At 41.3% G+C, this 23,830-nt stretch overlaps 1 protein-coding gene across 1 annotated transcript; it reads left to right on the top strand.

Annotated features, from left to right (window-relative positions):
- The first annotated feature begins 581 nt into the window (after window positions 1-581).
- On the top strand, window positions 582-11,642 carry LOC127378065 (G-protein coupled receptor 37-like 1). Its single transcript, XM_051426601.1, has 4 exons — window positions 582-2,152; window positions 6,342-6,650; window positions 7,538-7,909; window positions 8,828-11,642. The coding sequence occupies exons 1-4, from the start codon at window positions 1,451-1,453 to the stop codon at window positions 8,999-9,001; spliced, it is 1,557 nt and encodes a 518-aa protein (XP_051282561.1). The 5' UTR covers window positions 582-1,450; the 3' UTR covers window positions 9,002-11,642.
- Window positions 11,643-23,830: the final 12,188 nt, after the last annotated feature.

Below are 23,830 nucleotides of genomic sequence, written 5' to 3'. Positions count from 1 at the left end.
CTTGTTGAAACACTGACACGAGGAGGGCAGACTCTACACAGCTGGGGTGCATATAGGGCAGCTCATAGTGTAAATGTAAGGGATTAAAAAGGTAAAACAGCACAAAAATAATGATTATGGGTACTATAACATAAAGATAACATATAAACAAATATATGTGATGTTGTACAGCAGTATCTGAGATATTGTACAGTAGTATATGTGATATTGTACAGCAGTATATGTGATATTGTACAGCAGTATATGTGATATTGTACAGCAGTATATGTGATATTGTACAACAGTATATGTGATATTAGGAGCCACAAACAGAAGAAAGCCATAGCTGTCCTCACCCTGCAAATGTTCTCACTGTGAAGCTGGTTCAATTGGTTCTCACAACAAGAAAACACACACACACGCACACACACACACACACACACACACACACACACACACACACACACACACACACACACACACACAGAAGAATCAGTATTCCAGTCAGATGTTTCTCACTGAGCTCAGCTGGCTCTGGTTCCCAGTAAAACCACCACCAGGGGGCAGCACAGATGAGAGTGTTTAAATGTGTGTGTGTGTGTGTGTGTGTGAGAGAGAGAGAGAGAGACAGTGAGAGCCAAAAAGAGCAAAAGAAAAGTATGCATGCATGATTGTGCAGACAAATGTGTGTATTTGTGTGTCTGCCAACCTTGTTTGTATGCCTGTGTTTGTCGGCCTGTCAGTGTGTGTGTGTGTGTGTGTGTGTGTGTGTGTGTGTGTGTGTGTGAGTCCTGACAAAGGCTCCATCCAGCCATACTGCAGAGGGCTGCTTGTTCCCAGAGACCCTCAGAGCTCCAGGACACCCAGTCTCTCTGCTGCCTGCAGCCCAGACACAGCAGCCCTGACACGGACACAGTCCCTCACCCTGCTCCCCCTCCTCCTCCTGGAGCTCCGACACCTGTTTGGATTACTGATGGACGGGAAAAATAGAGGCGAGTTTTAAAGTGGCAAACTTAGTATTAGTGTAGGAGTGTTGGGAGTTTAAAGAGAAGAGAAGAGAAGATAAGGGAAGAGAAGAGAAGAGAAGAGAAGAGAAGACCTATCTGGACTACAAGCTTATTAAAAATCTAGTTGGTCACAAACAAGCGTTTCTTAATTGAAACTTCCTGGAACTTCGGTGGATGTCGAGTAAACAGCAGCCAACTCTGGCGTAATTTAACCAAAATCTTTCCCTGGAATTGTCGACTTTACTGACTTTTCGTCAGGAACTCTGAACTAGATCTTACTGAAAGGTTTGGAAACTTTGTCGACATCAAGCTGCTTTATTCCTGAATATTTGGACATTTTGGAAACCTTTCTGAGATTCTGTTGGAGCGCTGCACCGGATTCTGCACTATTACTCTCTTGTCACGTCCTTCTGGTTTGAATCCACCCAATTTAAGAGGAATCTTTCTCATTTAAGACCTGAACCATGGCTCCGTCTGTTGGTCTGTGGCTGTGTCTGTACCTGCCGCTGCTGTTTACCGACGCAAAGAGCGTCGGGCAACATGACAGTCAACTCGACGCCATAGACAAACCCTTCTCTCGTGTCAAACTGGAACCCCTTTGGATCACCAAGCAGCTCAGGACTGGGGTCGATGCCACCAACCAGAGCTTCCCCCTCCCTGAGATGCTGGATCTAGACCTGGACCAGCACCACCGCCAGGCTCGTGGCGCTGAGGAGGAAGAGCAACAGTCCACCTTTAGCCAGTCCTTCGAGAACGACTCGGTGACAACGCCGCAGGCCACCGAGATCAACAACGTAACAAACGTGGCAGCAGGGGACGATGGTAACGATAATATCAATCTCCATGGAAACACCACCATCTCTGACCACGATCCCCCGGGGCTCTTCAACCCCTTCTACCCGCTGGCGGACAGCTCGTATTCAGCCTACGCGGTCCTGTTCCTGGCCGGCCTGGTGCTGGCGGTGGGCGTGGTGGGAAACATGGCGGTCATGTGTATCGTCTGGAACAACTACTACATGAGGTCCGCCTGGAACTACCTGCTGGCCAGTATGGCATTCTGGGACTTCCTGGTCCTGGTGATCTGCCTTCCTGTGGTGGTCCTCAACCAGCTCTCCCATAGGAGGATCCTGGGTGACATCACCTGCCGCATGGTGCCTTATATGGAGGTGGGTGGGGCATATGTGGAAGATGGAGGAGGAAGAGAGAGATTGCTTGAAACTGATTTTGTGTTGCCATGTTCTGGGTTAAACTCGTTAATGTGATTTGTCCTGAGGGTGGCGCTAGATTATAGTTAATGGAGGGTTCCTCCTCTGAGGAGAATGAAGGAGTTCAGAGGCACAAACTGGTTGTGCACATATACATTTTTGCATTCAAGTAGGGCTGATGAGATGTTGAAACACTGCACTATTTAAAAGCCAACTGCAGGGGATGGCAAGCTACCGCCACAACAGCATGTGACTTCCCATCATCACGACATGTTCTGTCTTTGTTTCTTAAGACGGGAGAGCGTCCTAGAGCGGCAAGGTTGAAGAAATTCGACACAGCAGTATCCTTTGGTTCACAGACCAAGATTACAGTGCCACATAAAAATCACATAGACTCTGCCTCACTCACTCTGAAAAAACGTCCAACTGGAAGAAACAGCAGTCTTTAAGTAGAAGACGCTAACTGGTCCGTTATCTTAATTCACCACTGCTGTGGTGTTTATGTCCTATGGTTTCCAAGTAATACCGTGCTGTTGAACCACCCAAAATCACTGCAGGAGAAATTCCTTCACCACCACAGCCCTACATTCAAGTGCAGTTTGTTCTGGTGGAGAAAAGATCAGAGGGTCATTAGTGGGTGATTATCAGGACCCTATTCACACCTGGTACAAGTCTTCACAGGTCCACTTGGTTCAAAGGAACCAACTTGGGACCCGTGTTGGACCGGGGACACAAGATCAGTCTTATAGGATGTGTCAATATGTCTAATACCTAAAAAGTATTCTCGATACATTTATTATTTAGTGTTTATTTAGCAGAGACAATGTAAAATACATGTTCTGTACCAGATATAGCTAATAGCTAATTTTCCTCTGTATCACCCTTTTTTTCATTCCTGATACCAATTGTGATACCTGGACTATGTATATTGGTCAGTACTTAATACTGATCTGATCTTTTTAACAAGCAGTTATTATCATTGTTGTACGGCCTGGCTCAGAGTCAGAGCGGGGCGGCTCATGACTTCACTATCCTGGGAACAAAAAAAGGTTTTTGGCACTATTGTAGGAATTTTAGCTAGCTTTTGGTCACCTAAGATTACCCAAGCAAGCATAGCTCCTAAATTCTTATATCAATGTTACGAACTTTGAACATAACATTGATTAGTAGCTATGCTTGCTTGGGTAATGTCAGCTAACCAACAGCTAGCCAGCTAGCTCAACGTTATGTTTGTAATGTCTATGTGAGAAATGAGTAGCTCTTTCACAGCTAATATAGCTGGCTGGCCTGTAGTTCTTGGTTGTAGAGCAGCAAAATATTGGAGTTGGTTCTTTAATGTCAAAATGCAAAGAACTGCTTTGAGATTAGGCCCTGGCTCCGAACCGGTCTTGAAACTGCTTGATGAAAAGGGGTATCAGTGTCTCACAGCTCAACAACTACAGACCTGATTGCCCTTCGACCATGTTTTCAAATTTAAAATGTTTAAAAGTACTGCACTATTTTTCCAATTCCACATCAAGGCCGCCTTAACTGAGAAACAGTTTTGTCCAAATGCTGTAGACCCAAATTTAACATAACAGTCCCCTCTTGTGTGGTTTTATATTGTGAATGATAATAAACCAACATTGGCCATAAACAGAACGTTTTCAAATGTCATAAGATTAAACTTCTTAATACAACAAGGATGAGGATATCCAATGTTTGCTTATGGTTGTATTACCGTACTGTTTGTCTGAGACCTAGCGTAGAAAATGTAAGAGAGCAGGACTTCACATTATTTCTATAAATTATTCTTTTGAAGCATATAAACACATTATTTTTAGGGTTCTCTGACTTTACATTGGTTCCCAGGATTTTATTATAAATTGCTGCTCTTGTACTCTCTATTAGTGCCAATTCAGGTCAACTGCAATATGTATCAGGTGTTATTGTCCTTGAGGTTTCAATATTTACATTTATTGTTAGGCGACCTCTAGTGGAAGTAGTAATTATGACTGGAGCGATATAAAAAGTCCATGAGACCGTTGGGGTTTTTGGATGGGTCAAATGAGGACTTTGAACCTGGGGACTGGGCTTTGGGTCCCATATGAAACCAAAAGTTGACTTATTTAAAGTTTTAAGTTACATAATGGTCAGATATGACGGTTTGGCAAACAATCCTTTCTGTCATTGAAGTATTAGGACTCTTACATCCATTGTTACTCATCCGCTTCTTTACCAATATGGTGAAAACCGCATTGTTAACATTTTGTGTTCTAGCTAACGGTCTTCTTCATTGCTTTTGCTGGCACACTGGAACATTTCTTGGCCGTTCTTTGCTGCTTTCACCAAATGTCGATCACTGCACTAACATGAAACCGAATCACATTGCCTAAGTTCGTTGTTCTCAAAACTTCTTGGTGTCAAGGAACCCCAGATAGATACACATCAGGCTATGGACCCGTATTTGATGATGAGATTTTGTTACTCCAGAACTGAACAATATGAACAAAAAAAGTAATTCTTATACATTCTTTCATTGGGCTAAAAACACCACATTATGTAACAATCTGCCTCATTATGTAATAAGTAAGCCTGAACCCAATATTTAATACATTTCCCCATGTTCTGTAATTTTGTTTTTTTTTACATATCGTGGCGGCTAATAGAACATGTGGAAGTTTCACTTTTTTATGACCTGGATTTTGAATATGCTCAAGCTGTTGAAGCTGGTGGTGTTTTTGAGGAGCCCTGTGGAAGAAACCCAACAACCAGGGAATGTGTTTGAGTAGCAGTTTGTTAGTGTTAAATTCATCTATTGTGTTTATATTAATTAAATGATTGGATCATGTTTGTTGGACAGAAATTCAGATGAATGAAATCAACCAACAAGAACAGATGGTTTTAAACTGCGTGATTCTGACTTGTGGGCTTTTGTCCCACCCAAATGCTGTTTGTTGTACTTTTAATGTAGTTACACTCAAAAGTTATTCTTTGAATTTACTTCAGGATTCAGAAATTCTCTTGGACCAACTTAATTTACTTGGGTTGGATCAACTTCATTCACTAGTGAAAATACATTACATTTTGTATGCATGTACTATGACATAATGAATAACTTAAGTAAATTAAATAATAGTGAAATTAAATTATCCCTAGTTTTTCTGGGGACCTGCTGGAACCCACTGAAGGACTCCAAACCCTTTAAGTCACAGTGCGGGTACTGTAGACTCTACTGAACGGCAACTATAGATCAGCATTTTACTGAAAACTTTTGGAAACATTATTCAAGTTCGAGTTATATTAATAAACCTTTCAACTTTTCTGAAAAGAGCGAGTACTTCACTGAAATCTGCAGTATTGTCCTTTAAAGATGAAAAACTATTATGGCACCGTTTTGCTCTAAATAGATACAGTTTACTGCGACTTATCTGGGATTTTAGATCTGTGTCATAGGGGTGAAGCATCCAGGAAATTACTCTGTACTGCACATGCAGAGTCAAGTAAAACTTTAATTAAATTTCAATATCAGTTTACAATACAATACAATACATACGCCCTTTGTCCTTAGATCCTCGATTCAGGTAAAAAAAAAAAAAAAACTCCCTAAAAACCCCTTTGAAAAACAAAATGGAAGAAAGCTCAGAAGAGGAATCTCTGCACCAGGAGAAATGACAGCATAGCAGCAACAATCCAGCTCCAGCTCCAGATCCAGATATCTGCTTTAGGCACTGACAGCAAGGTTATTATTATTATTATTATTATTATTATTTATTATTATTAGGAGATGAAGGTTGAGGGCTTGAAGGACCAATATCAGTTTTAGGTTTTAACACAGTAACACAAATGAGATTAGCCACCACAAAGACATATCTAAGTACAGGGAAAGAGGGAGTTGACATAGGCTTGCTCAACTGTTATTTGCGCACAGAGCAAAAAAGGACGGGACTTAGGAAGGGTTTATAGACATTGTATTGCTTTCTAAAATGAGAATAATAGAAAAACATTTCCCAAAATGTTTTATGTGTAATTATTTCTTAGTTTAGCCAGCTCAGGGAAATCTGATTCTCAATTTTCATAAAAGTTTTAGTCCTTTGAGAAACCACTTTATAGGAGATTAGAGCTGAAAACATAGATTTGATCAGTGTCTATTCCCTTCTCGTCTCTGCAGGCTGTGTCTCTGGGCATCACCTCCTTCACTCTTTGCGCTCTGGGTATCGATCGTTTCCACGCTGCCACCTCTTCCTCCCAGCCGAAGGCCCGGCGGGTGGAACGCTGTCGCTCAGTGCTGCTGAAGCTGCTGCTGGTGTGGCTCGCCGCTCTGCTGCTGTCCAGCCCCGAAATCTTCCTGTGGCAGCTCAGCCAGGCCGTGTCCCCGTCCACCGGCCAGCTGGTCGACTCCTGCACCATCACCCCCTCCTCCCCTCTGTCCTTCTACCTGCCCGACTCTCTCCACTCTCTGTTGCTCAGGTATCACCAGGTGAGAATATCACAGACACACAGGATAAACTGAACAAGAGGTTCTGACAGTGAATATATCAGTCAGACCTTCTGGGTCTGTAAAGTGAAGCCAACGTGGAAGTGTCTTAAACCTGTATTCTTTCTAATGGCGAACAGGGGGCAGCTCCATGGGCTGCACAAAGAAGTCTGATAGTATTGAATCTTATGGAGAAATGAGCCGACTTCTCACTTGATTTATGAGCTCAGTAAACAGTTTCCTGATGAGTTTATGGTCTCAATCTCTTCAAAATGGTACTCCACAAAACCAATGGGTAACGTCATGATTGATTCATACTTCACAACAAACTTATATCCCGCATCATGCAGCTACTTCTGTCTCTTCATTGGCCAACAAATCATTTTGGGATTTGATGTAATGTAATGAGTATGACCTTTTAATTGTGACTGATGATGAATAACCAGTTACCAATGTACTCACAGTCGAAGTATACGGTCAAACTGTTGCTCACAGAATAGTAACTCCAGTCCACCATCTTTGATTTCACATGGTTTATACTGACTGTAATTAGACGAGACATTTCTTCATCAGACCAAATTGTGTTTGTTGCTCTTTGAATCCTCTTAGCTACTTATATGGTATAAGTAGTTAAGAGGATTCTTTGATGGAGGGGAGTTCATGGGAGATGATAAATTTGGTAAGAAGAACCTGATTGGACCCGACCCAACCCGCCAAAGCTCTAAACTACAAACAAGATTTTATAACTCTGAATCTTTGTACTGAACTGAACCTCAAAGTATCATAACTTCGACATATTGCAACAAATAATATTACAAACAAAAGTACCACAAAGTAGCACTATCTCTGCAGCTAAGGTAATCAGATTACTCCTGTACTCTCTGTTTCAGGGGCGTATGTGGTGGTGTTTTGGCTGCTACTTCTGCCTCCCCATCCTCTTCACCATCCTCTGCCAAATGGCCACCCGCAACGTCAACAGCGACTCCACCTCTGCCCAAAAGCAGCGTAACCAAGACGACCGCTCCACCAATCAGAAGCGCCAGCAGCACCAGGCGGTGGAGCGGCAGCTGAACTGCACTCTGCTGGCGTTAGCCGTGGTTTACGGTGTCTGCGCTCTGCCCGAACACGTCTGCAACATCACGCTGGCCTACACGCACATAACCGTCTCTGAGGACACGGCTGCCATGCTGGCGCTGTTGCATCACTTCTTGTTGTTCTTCAAATCATCGGTGACGCCGGTGCTGCTGCTCTGTCTGTGTAAGGTAGGTTCAGAGAGTCCAGAAACCCCAGGCAAGATCCTTTTTTTACTTGACCCCCTCACACCTGCAGTGTTAATGAGCAAGGGTGTCTTAAGAGTCCCCTTAATTCAAATATTTTTTGGGGGGGCTCAAAAAGGTACGACACAGTCAAAGACATTTCTTCAGGTACACTATTGAACCTCCCCTATTTGTCACAGCTCATCCACACAGGTGTCATTATTAACACTAACAAACCCTGGATCCCATTTCCCTGCTCCAGCCTGATGTCCCTGCTGACCCCCTTTTTCATGTTAGCCACTTTGTTCTGTTCAAACAAAACTGATCCCACAGCAGCTTCAAGGCCTAATGCTTCAGCCTGTTCTCATTTGCAGGGCATCAAATATCGATGTGTTGTCACAACTCTCGCCATCTCCATTACAGACGCAAAGTACACACACATTGAAAACACTGGGGAGGGAGAGGATAACTAGTCACAGGTGAGACGATCAGGGCGGGACGATGGCTGTCTTCGATGGAGTCCGCCATGTTGAACCGCCATGTTTCTACAGTAGCCCAGAACAAACACTGGCTCTAGAAAGGGCCACACCGATGGCCCTTTTGCGGGCAATGTAGTTCCTCATTCATGCTGGGAATGGGAGGGTGAAGCAAAGGAGTACCACTAAATCCTACACACTGGGCCTTTAACACACAGATACAAGTACTGTTCATTTAAATAGAGCTTTGGCAGAGGTTCATTTTAGTAATTAGTGTGTATTTATTTATTGCTACTAACTTAACCGCTGCATGAAATACAAAAAGGTTATACACCCAAACTTTGTACATTTACACATCAAATCTCAGGTCGGTTCAGACCCAGCTGTTAGCTTGCAATAGTCCGTAACATTCAGTAACGTCACTGACCTGCATGTCTTTGCCTTTCAGGCTCTCGGCCAGGCCTTCATGGACTGCTGCTGCTGCTGCTGTCAGGAGTGTCAGCCAACCACGGCTCAGGGCTCGCCAAGCTCCGCCCAGGTCAAACTGAAGGCAGCCAATGAGACGTCTATCTTCTTCGACAAGGCTAAAGACACGTCGGCCATACTGTCCATCTCCAGCTAGAGCCATAGGTCCTTTTTTAGCATCAATCTATCACTTCCTCATAAATCAATTCATCATCTCTTCTTTTTACCCTTCAGCACTGTTTCTCTTCCATCATTAACTTTCCTTTCCCTCCCTCCAATGTTTGCTGTGAATCCATTTTCTCCTCCTTCTATATATTCTTTCCATACATTTTTCTCTCTCCTCCAGAACACTTGTGGATCAATGATTGTCTTTCTTCCTGTCCTCTCCTCTTCTTCCAGAGTACCATTTGTATGATATTCCTTTATGGACACTGCGTTACACCCCTCCAGCTTCCTCTCTGTTCAGGAGGTGATGTTTAATCTGTAGTGAGATTAGAAAAGTTGCTGTACTTGCACAACCAGCCTGTTTCAGGACTCTCCGAATGGACTCTTTCCTCCAACTTCCTGCTGTATGTAATGTAATGTGTGATATCTGTGGTGGAAAAACCAACATGGATGTCTTCTTTGGTTGGACTAAAGCTGATGTTTTGCTGTGTTTTATGGGGAAGTAATTAGGGCTGCTGTTTACATCCCTTACAGCAGGTTGATGGCAAACATGATCTAAAGATGGTTAAAAACGCTGGTGAGACAGAAATAATCCAATTGGCTGTTAAACGTCAATGAGCGGACAAGTTACATAACCATTAAACTGGCTGAAAAGAGTACAGTTGACGTGTTGTGTATTGAAATGGCAACGACTTGTTTTCGACTTCGTGGTCAAAAGAGGAGGATTCCTAGATGCTTTTGGTGACTCACCTCATCTTTCTTCTAGCAACAAATTTTGGCCAAAATGTTATGTCCCCTTGACTGTGTTCCAATCAGAGCTGTGTTGAAATATGAATGAAGATCTTCCAATATTACATGGATGGATTAAACAAACGTAGGGAGTTCATTTCTATGCTCCAAGTGTCCTATGTTCCCCTGTTCTTCATATCTGTTCTCATGGTCCCATATTCCCAGGGTTAGGGGCCAGAGTTTTGACCCGAACTAAACAGGAGGGTTTGTGTGTTTTAACTGAATATTTAACTAGGGAACATAAGACCTTGGAAACATAGGACCTTGGGTGCATAGGACCTTAGAAACATAGGACCCTGGGAACAAACGACCCTGGGAACAGGTTATAGTAAAAGTTATTTCTCAAAAGGGATGAAAGTAGTGAAGTGGGGGAAGGGAGGAGATCTGAAGAGTATTGAACAGGACTCAGACCTCTTCAGTACTGAGGTGGTCTCTTTGTACAGGAAGTCAAAATGTGTAGGATGTGTATTAATATGTGTTTAGGACAGTGCTTTCACTCAGACTGTCAAACTCAAACAACTAGTACAAATGAAGAAACAGAAGATATGGACGTAGCTTACTTTAGTTCTAGAATTACAACTAATTACATCTTTGTATGAAGGGAAGCGAGATAGTAATTTTTTTATGTCACAAGAATGTGTATGCCTTCGTAATGTTCAGTGTCACAGTGTTAAATTCATGGTATTAAAATGAAAACTGCCCATTGTTGGCCCAGTATTCTGAAACCCCAGTAGTCCAAAAAATGTCCCATTGGACTGAAAGCCCATTTGTCAGACAGCTTACATGTAAACAATCACTCACTGCTGTGAAGGCCTTGTTTTAATACACACTGGATGTGCAGAAAAAGACAAAGCAAGGTGACCTTTGTTGTAATTTTAACATGTGGTAAACATTGTGAAACCGTTGCAGTTTGGTTAGGTTTAGGCATCAAAATTCAAATTGAAATTGAAATTTGAAAAGATTTGGCTCAAAATAAATATGTTAGTTACATCATTTGAGTTACGTACTTAAGTTGGTGATACCAGAGTGTGTATTTTTGGAACAACAGGCCTTCGGAGCAAAGGGCGTTTGTTTTCGGAATAACAGGCTGTCAAACAAATGGGACATTTTCTGGACTATTAGGGTTTCTGTCAAAACAACGGGGTGGCAACAATAATATATGTCAGAGCCGATTGTGCCTTAGTGTCCCCTCAGCTCCGGACTGTCAGTGTCTGAATCAACAAACAGCGAGTAGAAACTTGTCAGACTAACTTTACACTGTGAGCAGCTACTTTAAGAGACAAAAAGAAACTGCATCAATGTTTTGACCTGCAGCTGTAAGTTTTCACCCAAAAGTTAGCAGTGTTGTTTTACCACTGACAGTAGATTTTTATCAAAAGATGATCTTTTGAGGTCACTTTTATTGCCTTAAATAATGATCCACATGTGGAGCAGTACTACATTTCCACAGAAAACTTGGATACACCTGGTTTACATTTGATATACAGCACTTTGACAGTGGTCACATTTTCATTTGGGTCCCTATTTACAGATGGTAAATATGTTTCCTTCACATGCTGTTTGGTCTATTATATAAATCTGAAAAGAAACGAGACATATTCGGAGCTCAAGTCCCACCAGTGTCGTGTTTGAGTTTATTGTAAATGTGAACAAAGTTGACATTAAGTGCCTCCTTAATAACTTTTTAATAAAGGGACAGTCCACACAAAACAAATTAACTTTAGTGCCTGTCTTACATTTTTCTTTTACAGTAAAACTGTGTTGTTTTTATCTTGTGAACAAGGCATAAACGGACCAATCGGGTGAATAGGTAGTAATTTATAAATAAATGTGAGTAATTTAAACTGCAGTTGTCTGGAAAACTTATTGATGCAATAATGATGTTATCCATCAAGCTGAGCTGATCACCACAACATGCTCAGGCCTATTTTATTCAAGCCCAGTATTCTTCCTGCAGGCCTAAATCTGCAGCTGGGAGTGGGAGGAGCTATTTCAGAGACCATGGTTCTGGAAGTAAGTCCAATAAATTTTTTCAGTCAAAGTTACATGACTCACCGCTGAAGCTCGTCTACGGCTTGGATGGACATAAAACTCTCCTGATGGAGTCATCAGTCCAAAAGATGAAAAACTGTGTTGGAAAATATGAGGTTCTTTGAAAAAGGTAAAGCCTGTGGACATAAAAACTGGAGGAAAGAAGTCAACTACAACTCCCAAGGTGCATTTAGGTAAGAAGCATCTAGTTAATGAGGTTAAAATTGCGCTGCTAGCGGTAGGTGGAAGCTAAAAATGATGCTTAAATCAGTTACATTTTGGATGAATTGCGTTACTAAGCATTTTGAATTCACTACAGCTCTGACTGGCTTCTTCTCCATAGCAACATCAGCTGAGGCTTGTGGGTATTGTAGTGTTTTGAGACATCAGCCAAAATGACGGACACCATCTGATTTCCCATAAATGAAGTTGAAATAATTTAAACTGGTGGTCAGAACATAGACGTATAGGATTGTTACATCATCCAGGAGAGTCCTGAATTTCTATGTTAAACCTACAGTATGCAATTTCTGCCTGTAGGGGGATCATGGGAGTTGTCGTCATTGTTAAACGACCACTGTTGCTGATGAAAATCTATCTGACATGACTCAGGCTGAAATTGTTCATTGGTGAGTTAATATATTAAAGTTTTATTCAGTTTATTTATCCTTACGTTACATTAACTTGAGGCTAGTAGGAAACGCATCGTTACCTGAATAAAATGATTCTCTGAGTTTAAATACTGTTGGAAACATTTGGGATAATTAACTTTTAACAAATGACTGCTGTCTGAAAATAAGAATGGTTATGTTTTTGTTACCTTAGTTTGAGCCAATTGAGTCCTCCATGTTGAACTGCCATGTTTCTACAGTAGCCCAGAACAGACAAACAGTGGCTCTACATTCACATTTTTCCTGGCCACCATAGTTTCTCCCTTGCGGTTGGAAAAGGAGGGTGAAATTTGAGTGTTGCAATCTGCAACTATACCGCTAGATGCTACTAAATCTTACATTCGGAACCTTAGAGTCTTAAGAAAGACTTAAAGGTCTTGCTCACCTTGACAAATAATGCTATCAAAATAATACAAACTATACCTATGAGATCACTGAAATGCAATTTTTTTCCTTTCATCTAATTGGTTTGTTTCGATATCAGCCTGCTGTGTATCACGCTGGGGGATAGGATGGTAAGATAGTAAGCAGAGGTCAAATGAATGGTCCAAACACACTGAATCTTGGCTCCAAACCAGGAACTACTGAGAAGAAAAGTGTGGGCCAGGAGGAACCCTTTTTCCACCAAATTAGCTCTGGTTCTTGACAAAAAAATCAGTCAACAATAATTAATCTTCTTATTATTCTTTTCTGAGGTGCTGTAAAAGGTTTGAGAAACACAAGTCTAAATTAAATACACTCTAAAACCAGCAAAATTCAGATTTAAATCAGGAACTATCTGATGAGAGAAGAACGAAAACAAAATCATGAATTTAATGGAATCAGATATTGGCTTCAGCAGAGACATCAGGGCGGGAACACTAAATTAACCTTTTATGAGGCGAAATACAACAAGAAATAATTGGATTTGTTCACAAAAAGACTTTCAGAAACTCATTAGAGACTTTTGTCTCTGATGTAGTTTTAAACGGTGTAAAGGAATCCTTCCTCCCTGCTTATAAGAGCGAGGAGGATTTTCCCTCAGCAGAGCTGCTGCGCTGCATATCAATGACCTCACTACTGTCCCGTCGCCATGGGATACCAGCCCAAATTCACGTGTGAGAAAGAACACGCACCCACACAGTTCTGTTAATTTAGAAACTCTTTTCCAAATCAATGCAAGACTCTTTTCACTCTCCCGTCTTTGCCTGGTTACCCCCGGCAACCCATGAAGGGGATTTACAAATTTAAAGGGAAGGTAGGAAATGATGCTTGAGGCAGACAGACAGATAATGTGAGACTACTGGGACAAATCAAATCAAAGTCTGATGAAGTATTCTGAATTTTAGCCTTTTCTGGAGCTTTCAACAAGTTGTTCAGATGACAAAGAGCTGGTTCAGCTTTCATACAAAAGTATAAAACCATGGTCATGTGATAACTGAGCTGTGACAAGGGGTCAGAGGTCATTGACCAGAAGAAGGAGGACATTCACATCTAAATCATATACAACCATTTATGACTTGTTATCATGTTACTGAAGGTCTACACAATGGAGCAAACTGTGTGCACAGAGGAAGACGTGACTGAAAACTCCAAAAAAAAAGCTAGTAAGTGACCTTGAGTTAAACATGCAGTATGTCATTTCTGCCACTAGGGGTCTCTCACATCAAAACAATAATAAAAGACAAAGTTTGATGTGGTGAAGCAGCGTGGGATCATGGGAGTTGTTGTCTTCACCACCATTGGCGTCATTGCAGTCAGCTTCTCCCGGTTAGGATTCCTTCAGTGTTCATGGTTCAGGAGGTTTCTACCGGGAGCCCAATGATCCACAGAGGTCTCCTCCTCTCCAACACAAACAGACCCGCTGATTAAAACCACTAAACACACTGAATAAAGCAGTTCCACCTTAAACACACTGAATAAAGCAGTTCCACCTTAAAAACTGCTTCTCCCGCGCTGTTGGACAGACAAAGGACGTCCCGGAGGGGCTGCGAGCCGAGCTGCTGCTAACGTTAGCTCAGCTTCTTTAAGATCCAGACGTCCGTCTCTCTCATTTGGATTTCGGATCGGTCTCGGATATTGAAGTCTCCACTTCCTTTCTCTGTACAAAAATGAAGCCAAAATATCCGGATACGGCTGCTGCCATATTTTGCTATTCGGAGCCAGAGTCTGTGCAGTAGTGATCCGGTTGGCGTAAGGTATCAAGTCCGGCGGACTCAATGGCGAACAGGGCTCAGCTGTCAATCATTATGTGGAACCTCCTTTTTATATCTTTAAATAACTAATTAAAATCAAACTGATGATAAAAACGAACACTAACATCAGCGTGATAAGAACGACCTGAAATGACAGAAACCATCTTTGGGAAAAATTTGTTTGACTTGACTTTTAGTTTTTGTCTGATCTGCTAACACAGCAGGCTTTATTAGCTACACTGCAGTCAGCCACCAGGGGGCGATAGAGAAGGTCTGGATTCACTTTTGGAGAGCTGTCATGACGTCCATCTTTATATGTCGTTGATCGAGACCAACTAGAATATTCGACCAATATAGGCTGCAGCCACCCAAAATCAACCAAAGTTTGATTTACTATCTGGTGATTTTGACTTATTTCTGTGGTTAACGTTTGGTCCATTTATTTATCTTATCTTGGTGGAAATAACAAAGATACTTGAGGTAAGTTTTATGTAGTTTACAGGACGGAGAGAGCGAGAAAGGAAGCTGAGAGGAAAGAAGTGGAGGAACACAGAGAGAGATTGATGGAGAGTTGGAGGAACAGAATGTTTCAGGAGGTTGGTGATGTTGTTCTCATTAGTAGTGATGAGAGTTCGCCACTCTGATACAAACTACTGAACAGACCGCCTCTGTTCGCTAATGAAGCCACACACACACACACACACACACACACAGGCGACTAGACCTCCATTGGTCATGCGAGAACGTCTCTGGGACAGACTGGATGGGAACCAACTGCAGGCTTTAGTTATGTAACGGGAAGGTCACAGGTTCGAGTCCCACATCGATCTATAAGGTGGGTGGATTGTATTGTATTGTTTCACACAATCACATTCACTTCTCACTTATTGACTGTAAAACGACCTTTAACTCTTAATATTTAAAGTTCTTCAGGAGGTAAGAAGCAAATAAAAATGAGACATTTTAAATAATACAAAAATGAAATGGACTCAAATAGTCAAACAATGATATAATAAAATAGAGAGAAATAAGATATTTAAAGCTTTAGGCAGGAAGTTCAGATCTCAGAATTAAACATGAAGAGATTTAATCAGTAAAATCGGTAACCAGTGAAGAAGAGGCTGAAACTGTCTTCAAAAGCAATATTAAGTTGAAGTATGTTGTGTTTTTATTTTGTAGAAATAATACCGTAAGAAGTAACTCAAGAGATAAATGTATTATTACTACGATTATATATATATATATTACATACACATACTGTATTATACAGCGATCAGCCCTAACACAGTGAGCACTGACAGTAAATAACACTGATTATCTGGTTATCAGGGCTCTCTCAGTGGGGGGGGTATATCAGGCAGACAGTGAACATTTTGTCTTCAGAGTTGAAGTGTTAGAAGCAGGGAAAATGGGCAACGTGAGGATCTGAGTGACTTTGACAAGAACCACATTGTGATGGACGACTGGGTCAGAACATCTCCAAACCTGCAGCTCTTGTGGGGTGTTCCCGGTCTGCAGAGGTCAGTACCTATCAGAAGTGGTCCAAGGAAGGAACAGAACCAGAGACAGGGTCATGGGGCGGCCGAGGCTCATTGATGCAGGTGAGGAGTGAAGACCGGCCCGTGTGGTCCGATCCAACAGACGAGCTACTGGAGCTCAAACTGCTGAAACAGTTAATGCTGGTTCTGATAGAAAGGGCTCAGAACACACAGTGCAGAGCAGTCTGCTGGTCTGGGACCAGTCAGGGAGTTCAGTGCTCAAAGTGTTACTGCTGATCAGTGTAAAGTGCTGTACTGTACATTATGTTGTACTATAATGAGTGAAATGAAGAACCCATGACATTGTAACACTGGTGTGTCTGTGGCAGAACAGACTGAATTCATCAAGCAGGCGCGAACCCGTTGTAATTAAAGTGACCACGTCTCATCACACCTTGGTGGAGGTCTCCCAGTGCCCTTCTAGTTGCTCTATTGTTAGGGCTGCCCCTGACTAAAGACTTTCCTTGTTGACTAGTAGCTGCCGAGTCTTCAGAGCAACAGACAGCTAATAGGACTGCTTACTAGCTAACAGCAGCTAGTACAGTTGCACAGGTCAGAGACTTCAGACAATCCTCTGGTACTTTGGTCCCGGTGACGAGGAGCAGCTTGTTTGTCTGCAGCTGTCCGACTGATGTAAAGTGCGCTGACTATTAGGTTGCTGCCCTAGAATACCTATGAACATTATATTACATTATAATATAGATCCTCCTAAATGTTACACACTGGACCTTTAATACAGTACTTATGTAAATGTATTTAGTTACATTCCACAACATCTCAGCTAATATGATAAAATAATATCTGTATAAGTTAAACTACTGCAGCTTTAAATGGAAGTTATAAAACAGAAACCATTTTTAGATTTAAATTCTTCACTTTGTAACTGCGTCTGTGTGAAAGTGTTGAACCTCTCGCTCACCGTGTGAATCCCACCAACATGAAGCACTACTCGTAGAGAAGTGTGTATGTGTGTGTGTGTGTCTCTTTGCGCACAAGCTCAATGAACACAAACTAATCTGACCTGAATGTCTCTCTCACACACACACACACACACACACACACACACACACAAAACACACACACACACACACACACACACACACACACACACACACACACACACACACACACAAAACTGAAACCAGGAGCACAATGTTGGTTTTGTTCTGTGGGAAAAACTGATGAGGGAAGGAGTGAGGAGGAGGAGGAGGGGGTACTGTTGTCATGGCAATGAGCACGGGGTCCCGATGGAGAGTTAGGTGGACTCATTGGGAACACACACTCACACACACATACACACACACACACTGGTGGGACCACCTTGTACTGCAGACAGGAAACACTGAGGCCTGCTTCTTTGTTGATTGGTATAAAAGTAGATCTACACACACACACACACACACACACACACACACACACACACACACACACACACACACACCTTCACACTATGAAAGGGAAGTTTTACCCACTTGTTGACAGGAGAGAAAAAGAAGGGAGGGACTGAGGAGAGGATAGATGGATGGATGGAGAGAAGAGGAGGATGAAGGTTTTATCAGTGCGATCACGTCACAGCCGAATGACCAAATGACCGGCTGCTTTTATTTCTTCCTCCTTTTGCTTTCTTTACTTTCTTTACTTCTTTTTTTGTCCGTCTGCTTTTGAATCTCTGAGAAAACTGAGCCTTCCTCTAAACTGTCCATTATCCACCAAAATAAAAGCCTGAATGATACGAGAGCTGTGGGTGTGATGTAACAACTCTCCATACGCCACTTCATCATCAGGAAACTCACATCATGTGATCGATGTGTCGCCATAGATACCGCGTATACAACAGTGTCAAATATTGTATTTAATAAATCTAATTATCCTTCATTAGTACAAAATCTTTTTACTATAACTAGTATTTAACTTTCACATTATCCCCGAACAAATAAACTCTTTCATCTCAACCATCAAGGAGAAAAAGGTTTTCAATGTAAGTTAGTAAATTCTGTTTTCTTTCAACCTAACATATCTGATGACTTCACTGTAACATTGAGGACGATCTGATGTCACAAACGCCCTCCCTGTTGGAGGGTGAGGGAGGGGGTTGCAATCTTCACAAACTACAAGATAAATAAGTTTGTTTCAAGTGAATGATGCTACTCTAGTGGAGAATATAGGGCTAATATTAGCATAATAGGTCCAGTTTTAATGTACTACAGTGAGTTATTAACTGGTTATAAACAGTCTCAGTTTCTTACTGATGCTTCTATATGAGACACATAAACATCAGAGAGAACATATTTCTGTATATTTATTCTTAATGTCTTCCGCCGGGTCGGATTGTGCAGCGTGGTACGAGTGAAGTAAAGGATCTGAATACTTCCTCCACCACCGGTTCCAGCTTCCCTTTCATTTAAAACAAACCCTGATTGTGTGCAGAAACACCTGAGTGTGCCAGAAAAGAATCATTCTGGATGAGAATTTGTCATTTTTTGGATTAAGTCAGATTAAGTTCACCTTGCCTGGTTGCTGGACTGTACAGGCTGGAGGCAATCAGACGGTCCCTCTCTCTCCTTTGGCTTCCACTCTGTTTGGTTTGGTTGAATTTGTTTGTCTTTAGCTTCATTTCGCTTTTAGTTTTGTTAAATAAACATATTTTTAGTTACAACTCGTGTGCTCTCCCCTTCTTTGTCCAGCCTTGAGCCGGGTTGTGACAAGCATCAAGCTCTGGAATCTGATACTTCCTGGCTATTTATTGACTTGTAGTACCTTATTATTTGCATTCACGGTTTCGGGCCCCCTGAGACTGACCGGCCCCCAGTTGGAGGTGCTCGTTGTCAACTTGTGATGGGCTAACAGGAAATATGGGTGACCTGTCCCACAGCTCCACATTGGTTGTTTCTGTTCAGGTGTGGTAGATTCCTTAAGGAGGAGCCGGATGTCTCCTACTGTCAGGATAAAGTGAAAGTTTCAGCAAATATGACAAAAAGTTATTTTTTAGAAAAGTTAGCAACTGCAGCTTTAAGTTACTCGTTCAGGGTTCAGTGACGTGGAGCCTGCAGAGCAAATGACAGCTGACTGCGATGATGATTGAACTGCTGAGCTCAGCTGCTGCTCCACAAATTAGTCTGAATCTGACCCCGGAGAGAGCGCACACACACACACACACACACACACACACACACACACACACACAGAGACACAGACTGTGTGTGTGTGCTGCCCTCTGCTGTCTCATCAGTGACACTGCAGGTCTTGAATCATTGACACAATCTCTGTTCAGACTGTTGGATGATTCTCCACCGCCGCAGCCAATACTGCTCTCTGATTGGTCGGATGTTGATGGTTAAAAGTTCAAATCATTCATGTTCCAGCCAACACTGCAGGTTACCATAGTAACAATATTGATGTTTTATACTATATTCGTGGTTTAAATTGTTTCACCTTCATTTTGTTTTCTGTGACAAGTGCATGTCTTTCAGACTCTTGTATAAATATATATTTTTTTAAATACTGATAATAATTTTAATATTATTAATCAGGCCTGTCACAATATCTACTTTTAAATGTTTCTTATTTTTGCTTTTTTCTTACATGAGACAACAGTTTACGAGGTTGAGAGAACTCTACTCGTCCAATCCTCGACATAAACCAGTTTGTCCAACGCAAGAAACCATAAAAAAACAACAAAAAAAACATTTGTGGGCTAAAGAACCACTGCTGGTCCACTGATCCTTATTAAAACTATAAAAACCTTTGGATGATATTTTACTAACAGAAATAAGAGCATCTAATCATATATTGCTTCTTAAATTAAGTATGATAATGCAAGTGTACCTCAGAGTGAGCAACTTTTAATTATTAAGAATATTCAGACATTGGAATTGAAAAGAATATTAAAATATCCTAAATAAAAGTCTTATAATGGCACCCAGTAGATTATTTTGACAAACTTTATCGATTATCGAGGTCATGTTGTATATCGCACAGTAAGACAATGACGTTATTGTCCAGAGAGAAATAAATACCTCAAGTTGTTTGTCCATAGTATTTTATTAGTATCATACACAAGCATGTTTCTATTAAAACACATTATATATCAACTGAATCAAACAATAATGTACAAACAGGTTCAGACTGACGGACCGTCTCAGCGTGTTTGGCCTGCACATACAAACACTTTGTTCACCAACGCTACAGAATCATCAACAAAACCACAGAAGTCCAGTCAGAACCAGTTCGTCAGATTCACTTCAAACTCATCTCCAGATGTTAGGTTCAATTTGTTGTTGTTGTTTTTATATCTTAATTTTAGTCATTCAGTTGTTTGACTTCAGTTTTGAATTCAGTTGAATTTACTAACTGTATGACTTGTTCTTGTTTAAAATGACCACAATCATTCAAAAGATAATCTAATAATACATCACGAGATAACCTTTCACAGTACTTTCACTGGTTGTCTTTTGTTCACCGATCAATGACACCGGTGGTTCTGTCTTTTTTCTCATGTTTTGGTGACGACTCCGTAGAAATCTCCTGTCCAGTTTCAGTTTGTACATGCAGGATTACAGGACGTTACTAGATTATTTGCCATAAAAAATCTGGTCACACTTCACATAACAATGACCGTATTCCAGTGTATATGTGAGAAAAGTCTTGTAAGCACACTGTCATGATGCGATCCTCCTCCTGTGGATTCTTCTGTTTTATTGCACTGTTTTAGTACATCTCATGTTGTGTAACTTGCATTACTTTTCTGTAGGTTAATACTCAAGTTGACACACTGGATTAAGGCCATTTTACGGTAAAGTTGCACCAAAATAACGATTTACTTCATCGGGTCCCACAGATATACAATCCTTGCCCTCAGCATGCAAACAGAAGAGACCAGAGCCGATCAGAACAGAGCTGCAGGGGAGATTTCAAGGTTCACACGTTCGACCTGATAAGAAAGGACAGAAAATACCCACAGCTGTCGTCTGAAGGCGTCTTCCTGCTTTGATTCACACCTGGCAGGCTGCTAAACTAGCAGCTGCTGGATCTCAGAGTTTACTAGAACACAGGAGACAACACATTTTAGCTGGTCAGGTATAATCTGTCCTCTTGTGATACCAATTATTGTTCTTTTTCTGTATTTAAATAACTAAGAAAAGTGACAACTGTTTGACTCCACAGGTACTTCTAGTTTTAACAGGGTTTCTTAAAACTCCATTTTGAAAATCACATGTGCCATGGTCTTAAACCAGCTTGTCGGCTCCTCGACGAGTGCCTGAAATCTGCTGCATCCGACAATTTGTGCTACCTTTCAAAACCATTAATGATGCCAACTTTACGCAGCAACCGGCCAATTGTGTTAAACCCAGTTTTACCGTTTTCTGATTTTTTAAATTTGACTGAATGCTTGTTTCCATCCACTACTGTTATGCAATTATTAAGAGTTGGTTCAGGAGATAAGCAGTCGGTGGTGCCAATTCTCCAGTTGGAAAAAGCAATCAGTCATGCGAGTTAAATGTTAGCCACGTCAGATTTTAAGAGCATTAACTCTTCCGTAGTGAATCACTTTTCTCTTTTCAGGCCTTTAAACGTGAAAGACTTCGTTATCAAACCGACTTTGTTCGAAGCACAATTAACCTTTCGTCCGCTGAATCAAACTCCTGCAAATTCCTGTTAACTCTCTGCTGGATGATAAATCGAGACTTTGAAACTCCCTCTGCGATCTCATCTGTCTGACCGCATCAATAACTAATAATCACTGTGCTGGCTGATCAACAGATCAATAAATTTCGAGTGGACCAGAACGAATCAGACAACAACTTTTCGCTGGTTCAGAAAACACCAGAGCCTGAATCCCGGAGAAGCTGAGGAACAAACTGAGCTACCAGAAGCCTGAAGGAGATTCAGTTTTTCTTGGAATTAAACAATTTCATTCAAACATTCGACTGTTGTGCTTGTTGTTGTCTGGTGTTTCATCGGGGGGGGGGTACTGGACCTTCCAGTGATCCAGTTTATTACAACAGCTCCTTCAGATCCACAGCTCTGGGTAGTTATTAAGAAATTTGCAGCTTTCCGCTGTCGGGCTAAAGATTTGGTCTGTTTGAAGATTACAGCTGTTTGGCTCTGTTGTGGAAACGATTACATCGAGAAAAACAAAAGGACTTTCTTAGTTAAGAGCTAAGATCTATCTTATGTTTCTGGGACTTTGATCTCACATTGTTCAGAGTTGGGCCTAGCATTGTAGTGGGTTCCAACAACAACAAGTTAAATTCGGAAGTCATAACCCACAAGAACACTCAGTCTATAACTGGGACAGCATTCTTGCTGACTTCACCAGATCAGCTGTGCTCAGGTGGTTCATTTAAGCACACCTGTACTGCGCTACAGCTCCAAAGAGATCCTTACATTTGCAAATCAGGCATTATTTTGATAATTCAACCAAGCTGAATCCAAGCTGTTAATCTGTTGCTAGATTTGGTCAGTTACAGTTGTAACATAAAGGGTTTGAATTATTGTTATAACACTTATGTGCTTTGCTGTCGATGTGAAATGCATGCTGGGATACAAAAGAAAGCAGATTGAGAAAGTCTCAGTCTGTCTAGATCTTAAATCTAAAACCAGACAGACCCTGTTCGGCCCGACAGCGTAAAGCAGGCGAGTGTGGGCGAGCAGAATGAATCACCCACATAAGCTGCTGACAGTTTGACCACTCTTTAACAAAACGACCTTAATACAGAACAACATACAGACAGGTAATGTTCCTTCCTTCTCCTGTTTGTTCTGATTGGCTGCTGTCAGGACCAGGATGTGTCAGAAATGTGATATGCACCAATAGAAGGACAGAGCTGACTAAGATGCTGCAAATGAGACAAACAAGCAAAGTAGTGTGAAAATAGCGTGAGGATGTAAGTTTAATGCTAATGTTTGTACGAAGCTACATGCTAAAGTTTTGTGAAACTTTTGATGAAAACCTTCTTATGTAGTTTTCACTGAAGTTTCTCTTAAAGTTTCCTAATTCCATAACAGATTACAATCTATGATCTGACAAGCGCGATTATTTTTCAGTCAAAACTATCAAAACATTATTTTAGTACTTGCTGTTTAGCTATCGTCAATGCCGTTTATTTAGAAACTAAACTGGATCACTTAACTAGCGAGCTAAAAGTTTAAATGCTTGAAAAACTGCTGCTACCATTCACACCAAAAAAATAAACCCAAAAACATATTCCTTCACATTCACCAAAAGCTGGTTCTAAACTTCGACCAGCTGTATGAGCACCAACTGATTATATGTCTGAGATAAATATAAAGTAGATTTCCTTGTGTAGCATCATTCAGAGTCAGCGCAGTCCGAACCCTGGTCTTAAACCACATTCCTATCATCATACATACCATAAATAGAAACGGTGAACACTGTTTTGTGTGCAAGTCTATGGCTGCCAACATTAAAATGGAGTCCTTTGCATTCATGTGCACATCTAATTGGCAAAATTCATTATTACCGCCATTTAATAAAAATCAGTGTAACAAAGGCATAATAACAACATTAAAAGTGAAGGTGTCAGATTGTGCAACCTTAACTGGAGTTTTTATGTCCTGATATTAGCTCATTTCTGATGAAAATAAAATTTCTGTA

Source organism: Dicentrarchus labrax, unplaced genomic scaffold (assembly GCF_905237075.1).
Source record: "Dicentrarchus labrax unplaced genomic scaffold, dlabrax2021, whole genome shotgun sequence".
NCBI classification, from domain to species: domain Eukaryota; kingdom Metazoa; phylum Chordata; class Actinopteri; family Moronidae; genus Dicentrarchus; species Dicentrarchus labrax.
Note: the sequence above shows the minus strand (reverse complement) of the source record. Positions and strands in the feature narration are given on the sequence as shown.

Coding starts and splice junctions, on each gene's coding strand:
- LOC127378065 (XM_051426601.1), top strand. CDS start 1,451: ATGGCTCCGTCTGTTGGTCTGTGGCTGTGTCTGTACCTGCCGCTGCTG. Junction 2,153..6,341: donor GCATGGTGCCTTATATGGAG/GTGGGTGGGGCA, acceptor TCGTCTCTGCAG/GCTGTGTCTCTGGGCATCAC. Junction 6,651..7,537: donor TGTTGCTCAGGTATCACCAG/GTGAGAATATCA, acceptor TCTCTGTTTCAG/GGGCGTATGTGGTGGTGTTT.